The sequence below is a fragment of the Aythya marila genome (genome assembly GCF_965140915.1).
Source record: "Aythya marila genome assembly, chromosome: Z".
Classification (NCBI taxonomy): Eukaryota; Metazoa; Chordata; class Aves; order Anseriformes; family Anatidae; genus Aythya; species Aythya marila.
In genome coordinates this window covers 62202671-62218218 of record NC_139080.1, presented here as the reverse complement: position 1 = coordinate 62218218, position 15548 = coordinate 62202671, and the positions used below count along the sequence as shown (strand labels likewise).

The 15548-nt window shown below is 38.3% G+C and overlaps 1 protein-coding gene across 1 annotated transcript in view; it reads left to right on the top strand.

Moving 5' to 3' along the window:
- The window catches only part of EPB41L4A (erythrocyte membrane protein band 4.1 like 4A), a 130543-nt gene that overhangs the window by 82108 nt on the left and 32887 nt on the right, over nucleotides 1-15548 (top strand). Inside the window, exons 10-12 of the mRNA XM_082783368.1 lie at nucleotides 2317-2408; nucleotides 3317-3394; nucleotides 8527-8639. Of these exons, the coding sequence (XP_082639494.1) occupies nucleotides 2317-2408; nucleotides 3317-3394; nucleotides 8527-8639 (283 nt within the window). The remainder of the gene's footprint in view (nucleotides 1-2316; nucleotides 2409-3316; nucleotides 3395-8526; nucleotides 8640-15548) is intronic.

Genomic DNA, 15548 nt, shown 5'->3' with positions numbered 1-15548 from the left:
AAAAAAACACCTCTGTCCCTGTCCTTCCTGAACTCATGAACTCTCTCCTCCTGGATTTGTATAATGAAATTAATTCAAGTGCAGCACAAGATTCTTTGCCTGAAAGTAGAATTCAGATGTGAATGAAGAAAGAGCAAGATCCTGCACATTAAATGTGAGTCAGAGTTCTTTCCTAACAGAAGTTAAAATGAATCATCCTATTGCATAAGGTTTTGCAATACCAGAGCCCTGATCTGATATTATTCTTTAAAAGTGGCTACAGTTGTGTGGGTTTAAATGCAAACATACCAGGTAATAGTCTGATGTAGAAACTGTAGTCTAAATTAAATCATTAAATCTTCAACCATGTTTCTGCTGTATGTGAAATAATTGACATTGACATTCCTTCATAAAAGAGCAGTATGATCTTTCAGTGGGTAGACTCCAGACTTACCAAAGGGACATGAGCAGTGTAGTTATTCTTGAAAATTCTCGCATAGATATTTCTCTTTGGCAATCTTCTTCAGGAAGTGTCCCCCCCTTTCTCCCCTCACCCTGCTGTTACTTTTTTTTTTTTTTTTTTTTTCTAAACAGCTAAATTTTCAGGTGTCTAGTTTTACATTTTATAAATTAAACCTATTTTTGCTCCAAGTTAAACCACTTACGAATCCTGTAGAGAGATTAAGATCCCTGTCAAGCCTGAAATTGTATTTTAAGCAACTGTGGGAATACGTTTATGGGAATAATCTAATACTTAATCATTTTATGCTATGCATAGCAATCTGAGATAAATCCTGGTTTTCTTGATGACAGCATGTCTTTACTGCCCTTTCACGCTGTGATGCTCTGGAGAGGAAAATGTGTTTTTGACAGAAAACTAGAGGGTAATTTTCACTCCTTGGATATTTAATGGGACTGTTCCCACCAGCCATTAAACTCTTCCAGTGGAAAAATATAACTAAAATTATCCATGGGGGGAAATGAACTTTATGTCTCCAGTTTCTACTTTATTCAGGGAATGAAATCTTAGTTATTCTAACAACAGGTGGAAAGTTCTGTCCTTTTTACTGTTTTTGTTTCAAGGTGGAGGAAAGGCTATTTGAGCACATCATTTGTGTTTTTGTGACTGCTGCCTGACAGCCTTTAACAAAAATATTCTTGGTAGAGGTGGAATTTTCAGTTCTGGAGAACATACTGAGTTAGTTCACAAATAGCAAGTTGCTTGCAGCTCAAAATACCAGAGCCCTTTACCTGTGTATGCCTGCCACTGCAGAAGTATAGCTGACACAGGAGCATCTATTTCTTACAACTGGCTGCTGATTTTAGGACTGTTTTTAGTACTTGGTTGCGTTACTGTTACTGACAGTACTGTACCATGCGGAGGATTCACACTGGAGTCAATGGGACTACTAATTTGTTGTGCAAAAAACAAATATGAAATGGAGCACTTGAGTTTGCTGAGTGACAGATACATAGAAATGTATTTTATGTGAACATTGCTGAATGTTTAACTTGTTGGAAACAAGCACTGTGATGTGTCTGTTGCTTCATGTCTACTGGAAGCATTTTATAGCTTGTGTATGTATGGCTTCTCTTTCATCTCTCCCTGTGGTTTATTGTTTCCACATGTGTACTGCACTGACTGCCAAACTACCAGTGAACAGATTTTAAGCTTTGTGTATACTTTTTAGTCACCTTCTTTCACATAACTGTAGCCTTTGCAGGTGGTTTGATGACTTTTAACGTTTGACCTTTTTGCAAGTATTTTGAATCATGTTAAAGTTAGCTAGTTCTTGTTTCTTTGCCTTTCCTTTGTCTCATCTTTTTGATATCCAGTTTTGTCATTTCTTCTCTACATGCATGTCTTGTGCATTTTTTCTGTGTTGTTGCTCCATAGTACTTCTCACAAATTCTGAGTTTCTCTCCCTAACTTATTCCTGTCCTTGTGTATATTGCTAAGCAGAGCTTAAGGAAGATTATATTTTTCATTTGAGGTGCAGTCAGGAAAGATTGGAACTGTATGAAAAACCTTTGTGCTTTTTTGTTAGGAAGAAAGCTGACATCTATGAACCAGAAGGAACAGAAGTGTTTCAATAATCATCTTGCTGTTCTGTTTTTTATATCTAAGGAATCAATTCCTTAAATAATTACTTTCAGCCGATGAGAAACCAAAGAGAACTATTTTAAATGAACAATTGTAGAGAATTATATAACCTGATTTTATTCATATTTATGTCTTTTCTTATGTGCATTTATATGAGATGGCAAGTTCTTGTGTTCTCATTTCACTTGCAATATCCCTCATATCAATATTAATTTGTTTCCTTTTGTCTTCAGTGCAATGAAACTTCCTTCTTTTTTGAAGCACGTGATAAGATCACCTGCAAACATCTCTGGAAATGCTGTGTAGAACATCATACATTTTTCAGGTGAGTGATGCTGTAGTTGTGGCTTTTCAACGAAAAGGAGAGAGACAACGTTGAATAAGGCTTCCTGCCTGGCAAAACATTTTGCGTCCTGATTATAGAATGTTCGTAAAAGCTGATGCCTTCTGTTTTCTTTTGATGATATAAAACAAACATTTAGAAATCTTCAGGTAATTCAGTGGTTTATTTTGTCTTAGATTTTTTTTTTCATACAGTATTTCCAGTTGCACAAAGTAGGTTTAAACTGAAGTATCCACATATGTATAGAGCAGGATTTTAGCTGTTATATACACGTGTAGATATTTAAGCACTAAATTCTCTGTAGTAACATTGAGTTGCAGCTTTTTGTTTTCACATACAACTATTTTCTATGATTTTTGATTAGGATTCTTTACAGTGCACAGAATTTTTTGTTTTTGAGAGAAGAGCTCCCTTAAATTCCATAATGTTTTGCTGACAAAGAGTATAAAATGTTTCTGGTATAACTGGTCTCAAAACACTTTCTTCTATTGTTGCAAAAACACTAGCAAAAATGTGCAAGGGCCTGTGGCTAGGAAGGGATGCTTGGTGTTGGCTTTAGCAATGCTGTGAATGTGTGGGCTCAGAATTCCTGCCACAGTCTCATTACTGTGGCATGATGGTTTTGCCTGCTCCTGTGAAATATTAAGCAAAAGGCTTTACAGTAGACTTTGAAATAAATAGATACATAATCAAAAGAGGAGGGCATAAACATGTTGCTTTGTGGAACTATCAACTCCACAAAAGTCTGTCTGGTGGTGGGGATGAAGAGGAACAAGTAGAAAATTTATTCTCTGGAGTTCAGAGGTTGTGTTTCTCTTTCCTTTCCTTGGAAAGGAGGGCTGAAACCTACTTGTACAACTCACTCTGTTTTATTTTTTTGAACTGCATAGAGTGCCAGAGAATGAATCAAGCTCTCTGTCAAGAAAATTCAGCAAGTTTGGATCCATAGGTTATAAACATCGATACAGGTAAATTTATTTAATTGTTTAAATTTCTTTTCAGTTATTACCTTCTCCTCTTCTCTTCCAATGTAAGAAAAACCTCACCCAGACAATGAGTCAGTGCAGTTTTGTTCATGAAGCAAGAATGAGGGCCACTTTACCTGACTATTTGGGGACACATTTGAAAGTTACTTCTGATTCCCAGAGCTGGCTAGAGCCTGCTGGAGCTCATACTGAAGGTGAGAGTAACCCTGGCAAAGCTTAAAGTCAAAATATCGTTAGAAGTTATGAAATTATGTTTGTGCCCTAATTTTTTTTTTTCCTGACAACTGAGAAATACCAAAATGGGGAGGCACGTTGGCTGCTGCCTTTATTCTAGGAATTAGATAATGGATGCAGAAAAGTGTAGAAAATCTGTAGCTGTGCAGTCCTTCTTTACAGCTGCAGTAAACTAGCAGTTGAGCTCCTGCAAGGGCTCTTGATCTGGATGGTTATATTTAATCTTGAAGCAGCAGAGTTGATATAGTGTTGTTGATTTAAGAACATAAATAAGGGCAGATCTCAAGGGAGATGGGCATATCTTTTCTAGCTGGAGTGGCTGGGAAAAATTGGATAAGCTTTCAAGGCCACAAACCTTGAAAGAAGCAGTATCCTCCAGGGTGAGGATATATAGGGAGTACTTACTCTTAATTTCAGCTGGAGTTAACCAAGCAGGTAGTATGACATAGAAGGTAGTTAATATGGTGGTACAGTGGCAGAAGTGGTAAGCAATGTGCGTTTAAGACGCTCTATCTGCAGGGACACAAAAGACTAGAAAATTGTAGGATATTGAAAAAATGCAATATGTAAGAAACCCAATAGTTTTTCTTGAGTTTTATATTCTTAAGCCTGTTGAAATAACAAAGTCTTTGTAGGCACTGGATTTGGCAATTGGAGACCACTGCTTTAAATTTAGTTCTGTCACATTGGCTGAGCAATTTTGAGCCATGTAATTTATAACTAATTTTTAGAATTGCTTTAGGGTCTGGAATTCAGTAAACCTGAAAGGAAGGATTGAGGGCAGCAAATCAAAATCATATCTGGAAGCCAGTCCCCTTTCTTTTCCCATTTTCATTTTTCCTGTGGGTCAATTAGGAATAAAGGTAGTTTTTCATCTTCTGCAGTTATTTTGAAGCTGCTGGCTGAAAAGGCCCTATTTGCTATAATGATAAATTCTAGAGGTGTTTTTCACAACCTGCAAATACAGCAGGTTTGTTTAGGTTTATTTTTGGCTTGTCTGTCTGTCTTTCCTGTCTATATTTCCACCATCACTCATGAAATACATGGATCATCATGGGTAAGAGTGATGATCATTATTTGTTAGGCAGCTCTTTGTTACTGCTTCCTGGGACGATTTTTCTGAAAACAAGAAAACCATCCCCCTCACTGAATCTGTCAGCTCCTGGACTGGAGTTAGTAGCTGTGGTAGCTACTAAGAACAGTGTGTAATGGTAACACTATTACACTTGTCCTCAGTCAATAAGAATTCAGAGCCATCTCTCTGTCACTCTTAGATTTAATATCTTGATTGTAGGGAAGGTGTTGCTGGTGGGGAAATGACTATGCCAGTGCTGAGCCTGAGCTCATGTGACTGATTCTGGACTGTCTCCAGTCAGGACCACTGGTGTGCTTCTGTTCTATCTTCTCTAACATATTTCATCATAACCCAAATTATTTAGGTTGTTGTGTTGTCTGACATGATCCAGCTTCTCCTTTTTTTAGGTGATTTTACTGCCTTTGGGGTTTCTAGTTTGACCCTGACCTTCAAAGCTCCATCAGTGAAGCTGGATAGGAGTCTGCTTAATTCCTGCCAGAATACCAAGGATGAGAGCAGGAGTTTACCCTCTTGTACCATTTTGGCAGATTGGAGCAGGGCAGTGTGCTGTGGGAAGTGAAAACTTTGTATCTTCCAGGATATTCCTCTGAATTTTAAAATGCTGTGAAGCAGTTAACTACGTTTGACTTATTCCTGTCAGTGGTATGTCTAAGTTCCTCTTCTTGGCCATTGTACATCTTTTATTTTTTTTTTTCTTATATTTTTAATTAGTTCCAAGGAGGGAACTTATTGGTTCCATTGCTATGGATTGCAGTTCTGAAATGGTAATTATTACTGACAACTATGTTTATAATGATAATTTTTTCTAGAACATTTTAAAGTATATGTTTCCCATCTAGTATGAAGTGTTCCCTGTTTTGCTGCAGTGTTTGACTTTCCTTTGACCTGAGTGGATGCTCTAGTAAATGTGGATTGTGACACCTATTTACACCACATTGATTACACAGAGCTAGTGATAAATAGTGATCACAGAATCATAGCACGGTTTGGGTTGGAAGACCGTATTGTTCCAGCCCCAGTGCCATGGGCAGGGACACCTTCCACTAGACCAGGTTGCTTAAAGTCCCATCCAGCCTGGCCTTGAACACATCCAGGGATGGGGAATCCACAACCGCTTTGGGCAACCTGTTCTCACAGTAAGTAAACCTTCACACACCTGTTCACACACTAAGTAAAGAGTTTATTCCTTATGTCTATTCTAAACTTACCCTCTTTTAGCTTAAATCTGTTACCTCTTGTCCTTTCACTACAATTCCTGACCAAGAGTCCCTCCACAGCCTTCCTGTAGGTTCCCTTTAAGTATTGGATGGCTATTATAAAATTTCCCAGAGCCTTTTCTTATCTAGTCTGAACAACTCCAACTTTCTCATCCTGTCTTCATAAGAGAGGTGTTCCAGCCCTCTGATGATCTTTGAGGCCCTCCTGTGGACCTGCTCCAGAAGGCCCATGTCCTTCTTCTGTTGGGTGCCCCAGAGCTGGACGCAGCACTCTAGGTGGGGTCTCACAAGAGTGGAGTAGAGGGGAAGTATCACCTCTTTCTACCTGCTAGCTATGTTTCTTTTGGTGCATCCCAGGATATAGTTGGCTTTCTGGGCTGCAAGTGCACATCTCTCTTCTTTTTGTGCTTGGAATTGTCCCAACCTAGGTGCAGGACGCACTTGGCCTTTGTGAAATTCTTGAGGTTAACACAGGGCAACCTCTCAAGCCTGCCCAGGTCCCTCTGGATGGCATTCCTTCTCTGCAGCATGTCAACTGCACCACACACATTGGGGTTATAGGGAAATGTGCTGAGGGTGCACTCAATCCCACTGTCCATGTCACCAACAAAGATGATAAACAGCGCTGGTCCCAGTATTTACCCTTGAGGGACACCAGTCATCACTGGTATCTACCTGGACATGGAGCTGTTGACTGCACCTCTTTGAGTATGACCATCCAGCCAATTGCTTATCCATCAAGTGGTCCATCTGTCAAATCCATGTTTCTCCGTTTTACGTACAAGAATGTTGTGTGGGACAGTATCAAGTACTCTGCATAAGTCAAGGGAGACAGTAATAGTTTCTTTTCCCTTATCCATTGGTGCTTAAGTCTATTGTAGAGGGCCACCAGATTAATCAGGCACAATGTGCCCTTGGTGAAGCCATGTTGGCTGTCACTAGTCAACTCTTTGTTTATCAAGTGCCTTAGCATAGCTTCCAGGAGGATCTGCTCCATCAGTCTACTGGGCAGAGGTGAGGCTGACTGGCCTGTGGTTCCATAGGTACCAAGAGTACCTATGGAACCTTTTGGAAAAGGAGTACCTTTTTTCGCTTTTAAAAAAATTCCCTATTAAAAAAAAATCCCTTTTAAAAAATTATAATCAATTGGAGCTTAACAGATTATCTCTTTCTGGAATTCAGAGTGGCAATAATACCATTTTGTATGTGCTTTGAGAATATTTTCTTTACACTGATTTTCTTCCCTGTTTGTCTTTTGTAGGAAAGTTCCATCATTGGGTTGGGTGGTGTATTTATGGGGACCATAAGACAGACAGCTTTCAAAGAAAAACAACAACAACAAAAAAAAACAAAAACACACACAAAAAAACCATCTAAAGATCAAATATTTTGTTTAATATGTGGAGATGTTAGTGTGAGCAGTAGATGTTGTCCCTGGAGATTTAGTTAAAACTGTTTCTGGAATTTGGGAGATTGGTGTGGTTGCAAAACTGAAAATTGGAGAGGAAGTGTTTTATGGCTAACTTGGGAGGAAAAAAACACCCTTGAAACTAAATATCAAAAAGCACTATTATTTTGATGTAATGTTAGATGATTTTTTTTGTCCTTTAATCCTTTTACAACTGTTGAGAAGATCATAATTCTGCAGTGCTGACTATTCCTGTGGGGCTCTTGGTGAAAATGCAGTCATCCTAGTGGAGTACATTCACATAGCTCAGGAAATCTACATCCATAACACCTGTATAATTGCTTGGCACTTGCTAGCATGATACCTGATGACTTCTAAGTCATGGAACTGCAGGTGTTACAGCAACTGGGAGTTAATGCTGTCACTTTCTTTATGTTGTAAGTTTCCAGTAGCAAGCATAGAGTTCTGCAGAGGAATATGGTGTTTGTTTGAAAATTTTGTTATGAACACCTTATTCTGCTTGATCACATGGAGATAGGCATTAGAATGAGCATAAAATAATACATTTAATTTCTTAAAAAGTCATGCATCGAGGAAGAGCCTTACTTTAAGAGGTAATAAGGTTTTGTATTACACTTTGCTTTTGCACTGGGTTCTCCATACCCTTTTTACTGGCCTTCCACCGTGGCAGAGCCAGTAGCCCCTTACTGACTGAAACTGAGCAATGTTAACTGTGTGTTCTCCTGAGATAAAAACTTAGAGAGGGAATTCAGGATCTAAGCAAATTATTATTTATTTGATTACTTACATGAGAATGTCATATGTTTGGAGATAAGATGTTACAAAAGGTCAAACTATCTTAGCCTCTTCCTAGTAAGCTGGCATCTTTTTGTTTGCTTAGATCCTCTAGTAAATGCCTTTTGTAGAAGAGATTGGCACAAACTTTTGATGATTCTGCCACTGAATGATTCAAAACAAAAGTGAGTTCCAGGCAGGGTAGTGTTACTCTCTGCAGGTGTATCAGAGCTGCAAATGAGAAAGGAATAACTATCAAAATGCGCTGTCTGAACACCATGCATTTTTTTTCAACCTAAAGATGCTCTGTTTCTTAGAGCATTTCCCCAAGTGTTTACACAGTTGATTTTGTTGTGTTTTCAAGTGGCAGGATGTCTCTGCAAATGACCAGAGATCCTTCTGTTCAGCTCCCGCGGCCTGACCAGTGTATTGAAAGAAGTCGCAGTAAGACATACCCGAAAAGAACACAACAAACAGGTAAGTCCTTCTATGCTGTGCCTGTGGAAAGACTTTGTCCCTGGTTTGTGGTTCATTTCACTTTCAAAAGGTGAATCAAAATTGTTGCAGTGTCCTTGAGTGTCTCTCAGAATGGATTCTGCCTTCTTTTAGGTTAGTGTTTAGATACAATGTTAAGTAGATCTAAAAAGTCCAACTTTGTAGATAAAGGTAAAAAAGATTTGTGGATCAGATATGATAAGAACATATATTTGTAGGTCTAATGTAAAGTATGTTAGGGAAATTTTAAGATGGGCAGAGAAATACTGTCTCTCTAGTTTTATAACCAAGAAGCTTGGCTGTGATTTCGTTGTTCCATCTGCTTGACCCAGGCTGCTTTTACTCTATGTCCTTTTCCCAGTTTGGTAAAGCTAGAGCAATATCCCTTTATTTTGATGTTAAGTGAAATAGGAGTTAATGCCATGCTCTCTGCAGTTTTAAAATGCTTCAGATTTGTGAATTGGAAATTTATAACTGCATGCTGAAAACAGGGAAAGCTGAAAGTTTTTGTGGGCATTAGAGGAAACATGCAAGATGAAGTGCTAAGCACAGGAGTCATCTGCAAAATAATAAATGTTTGCCGAAATCTAGTATTAGGGGCAAACATCTTTCCTAATGTCAGATACCAGTTCTACATGTGACTACATGCATATGCTTAGCTTTGTTTTGACTGTAGTTATACAGATTTCAGTGGAACTCATGCATGGAGTTGGGTACATATGCGCATGTGTGTTAGGGGATTGGGGAACAACTTGCCCGGGCTTTTAAAAAGTAAGCAATCTTTCTCATGGTTAGTACAACATGACATACTTTTGAGAGGTCTGGATTTTAAAAAGAGGGCGGGTATATACATCTAGAGGTGTCCAATGTTTGTTCTGGATGCCATCTTTTGACTGAAAACTGAATACAGTGTGTCCTGCCTTTTATCTGCAGTGGGTATTGAAATATAGTGTAACTACAATTTTTGCCCTTGAAAAATATAAGCAGTTCACAACAGGGTTTGTTTATTTCTTTTTTTTTTTTAAGAGTATGAAAATAACTGTTTTGCTTTCAGAATTTGGTATCTTTTTGTCAATGAGTGCCTAGATGTGTGGTTTAATTTTTAGATAGCCCTGTGTGGAGCCAGTAGTTGGATGTGATGATCCTTGTGGGTCTCTTCTGACTCAGGATATTTTGTGGCTTATCTATGACTTGTCTCATAGATGCTGTTCACCCTTGAACATAGCGACTTAGACTTTTGTTCAGCTGGGCTATCCCATTCTTAGAGTGGTGTTTCAAGATGAATGGCATTTCCCACCTCGTTATTCCCCTGTTCAGCTGTGCAGAAAATTGTGTGGCTATTCAGGGGTAAACTTGTCAGCTGAAACTCAGCCCTTAGTTAAAAATAATGTTTGCCTTAGCACAGGCAGTGAATGTCAGTCAGTATTGCTGTAAGGATGAGCGTGTTTGCTTGTTGTTTTTTTTCAGTGTCTTTAATTGGAACTACGAAGAAACCAGAAACCTTCTTGTGACCTGCTCTGCTCTTGTAATGTGATGCAGAGTTCCCTGGGCAATGCCTGCTTGCTTTGGTGTATTTAAATACTCTGTCTTACTTTGAAGATTAAAAAAAAAATGTTTTGTTTTTTACTCATCTTATTCATAAGTATTTGTGTAATTTCTATCCCCCCAATCTTGTTTTGCTCTTAATGTGGCTTAATTGATAAGCCAAGCATTTCAAATATGCAATTGCTTTCCACTGGTGCAGGTTTATTACCTCAAAAGATTTTTAAATCAGATTAATTTGATTCATTTCCCACATTATATGTGGACTAAAGGAAGAGAGCTGTGCTACTCAAAATCTATCCTTCTCTGTCAATGCATCTATTTTGAGTCTCAATTTTTTCATTTTGTATCTGGGTATTCATGGTGATATACTGCTAGTTCTCTTTGTCCATTTAAATGCATTTTCATACTCTGAAGGAAAGTTAATGTCATTTCTCCTCCATGTGACAGACTCCATATGGCAGTCTCTTGCATGTCACCAGGATAAATGCACCCTTTTTCCCCTAAACTGGATCTTTGATACAGCAGTATTGAGTCCATTTCTCTCAGGGAATCAGGTCCAGTTGATAGATTTTAAGCAACACTAGGTGAAAAATACTGACCCGATATGTATTTTACTTTTACAAAATATTTTTTATCAAGAAAATGTGACTGCTGAAGTAAACAGTCTTGAGTTAAAACACTTCAGTTGGGCAAAGTTTTAGAGAATAATATGTTATATCTTAAAATAAATTTTCCTTTTGTATAATGGGATCATGTATCATGTCAGTAGATCTCATTGATGGCTTGTCCTTTTTTCTTAATTTTATGTTCCTAGTATGGTGTAATAAGATTAAATACGCCTTGTTCAACATTTTAAACAAGATGGTTTTAGTTTACATCTGCTGGATATTTCTATATTTCTTTAGGTGTTTTCTGGAAGTGCCACATAAATTACCATCCAGCTGAACATAGCTTATAATTTATCTTTTTGTAATGAACATCAGAGTTCCATTTATTTTCCCCTCTCACAAACCCCAAGCCCAATAACAGCTTACAAATAGTTATTATTTGTAGCTTTCTTCTTGCCTTCGCCAAGAATCTTCAAGTCCAGCATCTTTCCTCACCTTCTTTACTTTTCTTCCTTTTCTTATGATTGCAAAGTTAAGCACATGAAACAAATGCTTCTCTTTCTGCAGCCAGCTCAATTAGTTGGTCTGTCATAGACCCAACATCATCTGTTTTTGGACAATTAGATCAACCACGAGACACAAATTCATGTCTGTAGCACGTGCCATCTACATTGCTGCTGCTGGCTGTAGAGATCTGTGTGAAGTACTAAAGTCTCTAACCTCCAATATCTCTTTTTTGTTGTTGTTGTTCCTTTATTTTGTATACATGTTCTGGTGTTATTGGTGTTATTACCAGTTGCCTGGTAAGTGTGTTGTTTTTTTTTTTTTGTCACTTGCACGTAGAGGTTAGCTATAGCTTGCAGTAATGAGTGACTAATAATGTTTTCCTGTCTTGCAGGTCCATTAAAATGTGCTAAAGTCATAAGGGCTGCAGACTCTTGAACTGTGGGTTAAAAGTTGGAATAGGTACCAAGACAATGATAGAAAAAATATATACTTATATATTTGTTTGCAGTTAGAATGCTTTAGGGGATCAATTAAAGGACATAATACGGTGAAGAGAGAAACTAGCTTTCTTGTATAATAGCCACAGCCATTGAGTGGTTCCCTTGATAGGAAAGGATGAATAAGCAGTTTGGCTTTGGCATGGCAGATTATTTTCCTAGAATCCAGATTACAGTTGCTTAAATTTCAGTAAACTGCATTTTATCACTTGCTTAACTCATACCATATTTCAGCTGCGCTAGAATTAGTGGAAAGACCAGTCCAGGAAACTTCACGGACTGTGCAATCAGTGTTTTTATATTAGTGCATTTTTTTCCTTTGTGTATGCTTAGGTTGTTTTTCAAGTGGGTGCTCAGGTGGAGAAAGTTGTTTTGGGTTGTTTTGTGGAGCCTTGAACTCAAGGCATGCATAGCTTGTTTAGTTCGTTTATTCCCCCAGTTTCAGCTGAGAGAGAGTTACAGTCACATTTTGTTCTGGTTGCAAATCATAAACTCAAACAGTGGAACAGGATCACTTATTGTTCTGCCTTACCCTCTTATGGCAGGACTGATAATGTTCAGCTTTCGCAATAATGGGTACGGGCTGCTCGATGAAAGCATTCATTATTCTTTCAACTGAATGCTGCACTCAAGAAGTTCCTCAGGAACGTTCTCTCTGGACAAACATTGATGTGGCCAGACCTGTTGCCATAGGTCTGAGTTTATTCAGTCCTGGAAAACACATTGCTTAGGGCTTCTTGTTTTTTGCTAGCTGAGGACTTGATTTGCCAATGCCTTGCACGCTGTGTAGTTGTATAACCACTGTAAAGTAAACCCTGGCATTCTGTTTTATAAGCCAGGTGGAGAATCAGGAGCAAGTATTAAAATTACAATACTGCATGTATTCTTATGGTCTCTAAACTATAGCTCCCAGGCATTCACAATCACTGCATTGACTGAGCTACCTAATATCACAGACAGCTGTCATTATCCTTCTTTGCATGCACCTCAGTCATGGTAGATAGAGCTGTTGGATTGGGGCATTCAAAATCACCAGTCTTTTCCCAGAAAACTGATATTGGTTTTGAAAGCTAACTTTTACAAACTGAATATTGGGTTAACTGTATCTATTTAGTTATTTATTTACTTTGAGCATTAAACTTTAAAGGTTATTTGAAATAACAAATTTTCCAAAAAGATGGATGTGACCACTGCTGTATTTCACGATATGGCAATTTCAGCAGAAATGAGATGACAGGTATGGAAATTACTTTGGAAAAAAAAACCAACACATTATCACAGGACAAGCTAAGTAAGTGTGGACATTTGAAGTCCATTCATTTTTATAAGCTCTTAGTAACATGCCGTGCAAAGCATGAACTCTTACGTCATGTTTTCCTTTTGATCACTCTATCTTCTGCCCTCATTAATAGATCTAAATACAAACACTACTTTCAGATAATGTCAGTGAAATTGCTTTAGTTGATAAGAAACAGGCATGACTTAATTAGCTCACGAGGCTCCTAAGATTTTGGGCTTCTGAGTTTTTAAAATCTAGTTGTCTATTTAAATTTGAATGCACAAATCAATGTTAACCTTGCTGTAAATTTAATCAAAGCATGCATTCATGTTTATGGAAAAATTCAGTTCAGTGAACACTGACAGTAACTTAACTCACAAAAGGCAATAAAGCCAAAAAACCTGGTACAAGTTGAAGATTTTTGTTTGTCTAAGGTATTTTGAGAGGTCTATTACGTTGGCATTTAAGAAACAGTGATATAGATAAGATACTGTAATGGGGTTAGTGTTTGGTCAATTTTTCTGGAGTTTGTTCTTTTAGAATAGCCATGCTGTATGATACAGAGATATATATTGGGAGAACAGTACTGTGAAGGTAGCTGAAGACACATGAGGTGGAACATACTTCAAGACTGTTATTTTTCTAAGTGTGGACAGAAGGCTTTCCTCCCAATCAAGCTAGCTATTTGTACAAAAGAACCGTGCAGCCAAAAAAAGTTTGTTTTTTAGAAGAAGGAAACAAAAGCTCCTATTGTCCTAAAAGGCAACAGTGGAGTCAGTCCAATGTGGTTCAATGAGGACTTCTCTCAGTAGAAGAGAGTTATTTTGTATTTCTGACTGGATTCTGCCTCTGTGATAGTTGCTGGTATGTTGTGGTTTCTCTGTTCTTCCCTCAGCTAGGTACTTGTTAAATAAGGACAGTGGTAACCAGGAAACTCAGCAGTGAGAAGGAGCTGGTGCTTTTGTAAAGGTTTACAAGTGCTGGCTGCTCTGAAAGCTGATGTGCCCCTCACAGGCTCTGCAGCACTGGTTTTCATGCAGGGAGCCCAGGGAGCTGCAAAGGCATCAGACTTTCTGCAGTAGGGTGGACTGACTGCATCACATAATCCCCATCTTCTAACACCCAGAGGTGGCTGGGCTATACTGCCAAACACAGCAAAGGATTAGGTCTGGAGCAACTGGCCCCTGGCTCTTTTTCTGGAAGTTGTTTCATTGCTTTGACGTGTTTTGGAGCATGAGCTCTTGTTGTTCCATCAAGTAATGAGCACTCTGAGGGGCTTAATAGGAAGCTACCTCATTTATGCAGCAGCATCTGAATTGCTGAAATCATTTCCTTTGTTTGGAAAAGCAGTAGCTTTGCTGATGTTAATACTTCCATTAGTGAAGATGTTGTAGTGTTGTGCTTTTTTTTAATTATTAATATATTTTTCATGATTTTGATGGCCTAGGAAAAGCAACCTTCATGGAAAAAAAGTCAGAAACCCTTAGATATCCTTGTTGTTTAACACTTCAACCTACTCCATTTTCTTATCACTACCAGTATCTTCCTTAAAGGTGGGAAATGTCTGCTCCTGTTACTATGAGCTGTCATCTTTCTTTTAATGTGATTTTTTGACCCTAGGCATTTTTAGGTCTCTGGAAGAATTTTTGTAGGAGTCTTTTTTTTTTTTTTTTTTTTTTTTTCCTGACCATTTTCTCATTCACCACATTCGTTCATGGAAGTTTTGGGTTTCTTAGCCCAATAATTTTTCATTCAGTAATTCTGTCATTTTACCAAGCAGGTCACAACAAAAGTGTAGCTATTGCATCATTCTTGAAAACATAAAACAGTCGTATGGGCAGATTTATAGTGCTTCAGACAGTTTGCAGAGCTGGCTGTCTCGTCCTGAATAAAACAGAGGATTCATTCAGGCTCCCAAAACTTTACTTTCTGTTCTGTGTGTGAATTTGTTCCCATTCTATATTTCCTTCTTAGAATATTCCATTTCTTCCTAGCCCTTAGATTGTCATAAAGAATGAAAAGTGCCTCAGAGGAGCAAATGATGCACAAGACAGGACCCAGGCTGCTCCCATTCCCTGCCAGGCATTATTCTGAAAAGCTAAGTAGGGGAAGGAGTAAACTAAATCATTAAGAGCCGTAAAGGTCAGACAAATAAGGGCTTGGCTGAGTTCCTTGAGCAAAGGTGACTAATGCTTCTCATGACCCTCTGCAGTGTATGAGAAATCTGCAGAAGACTGACAGATTTAATATGGAGGAGGCCCACACCCTTCTGAAGATGCAATTGATGGCCTGACAAGATGCCTTAGGATACCTCAAGTGTCTGTGTTGAAGTAGAGGGGAGTGTAGAGACTTTGTATGTTAAAAGAGAGGTATGGGAAGTTGTGACGTGTCATGGAAAAATTCTTTCCCTGAGACTGTGGAGAAAGCTGATAAAGTAAAATTGAGTCACAGCTTA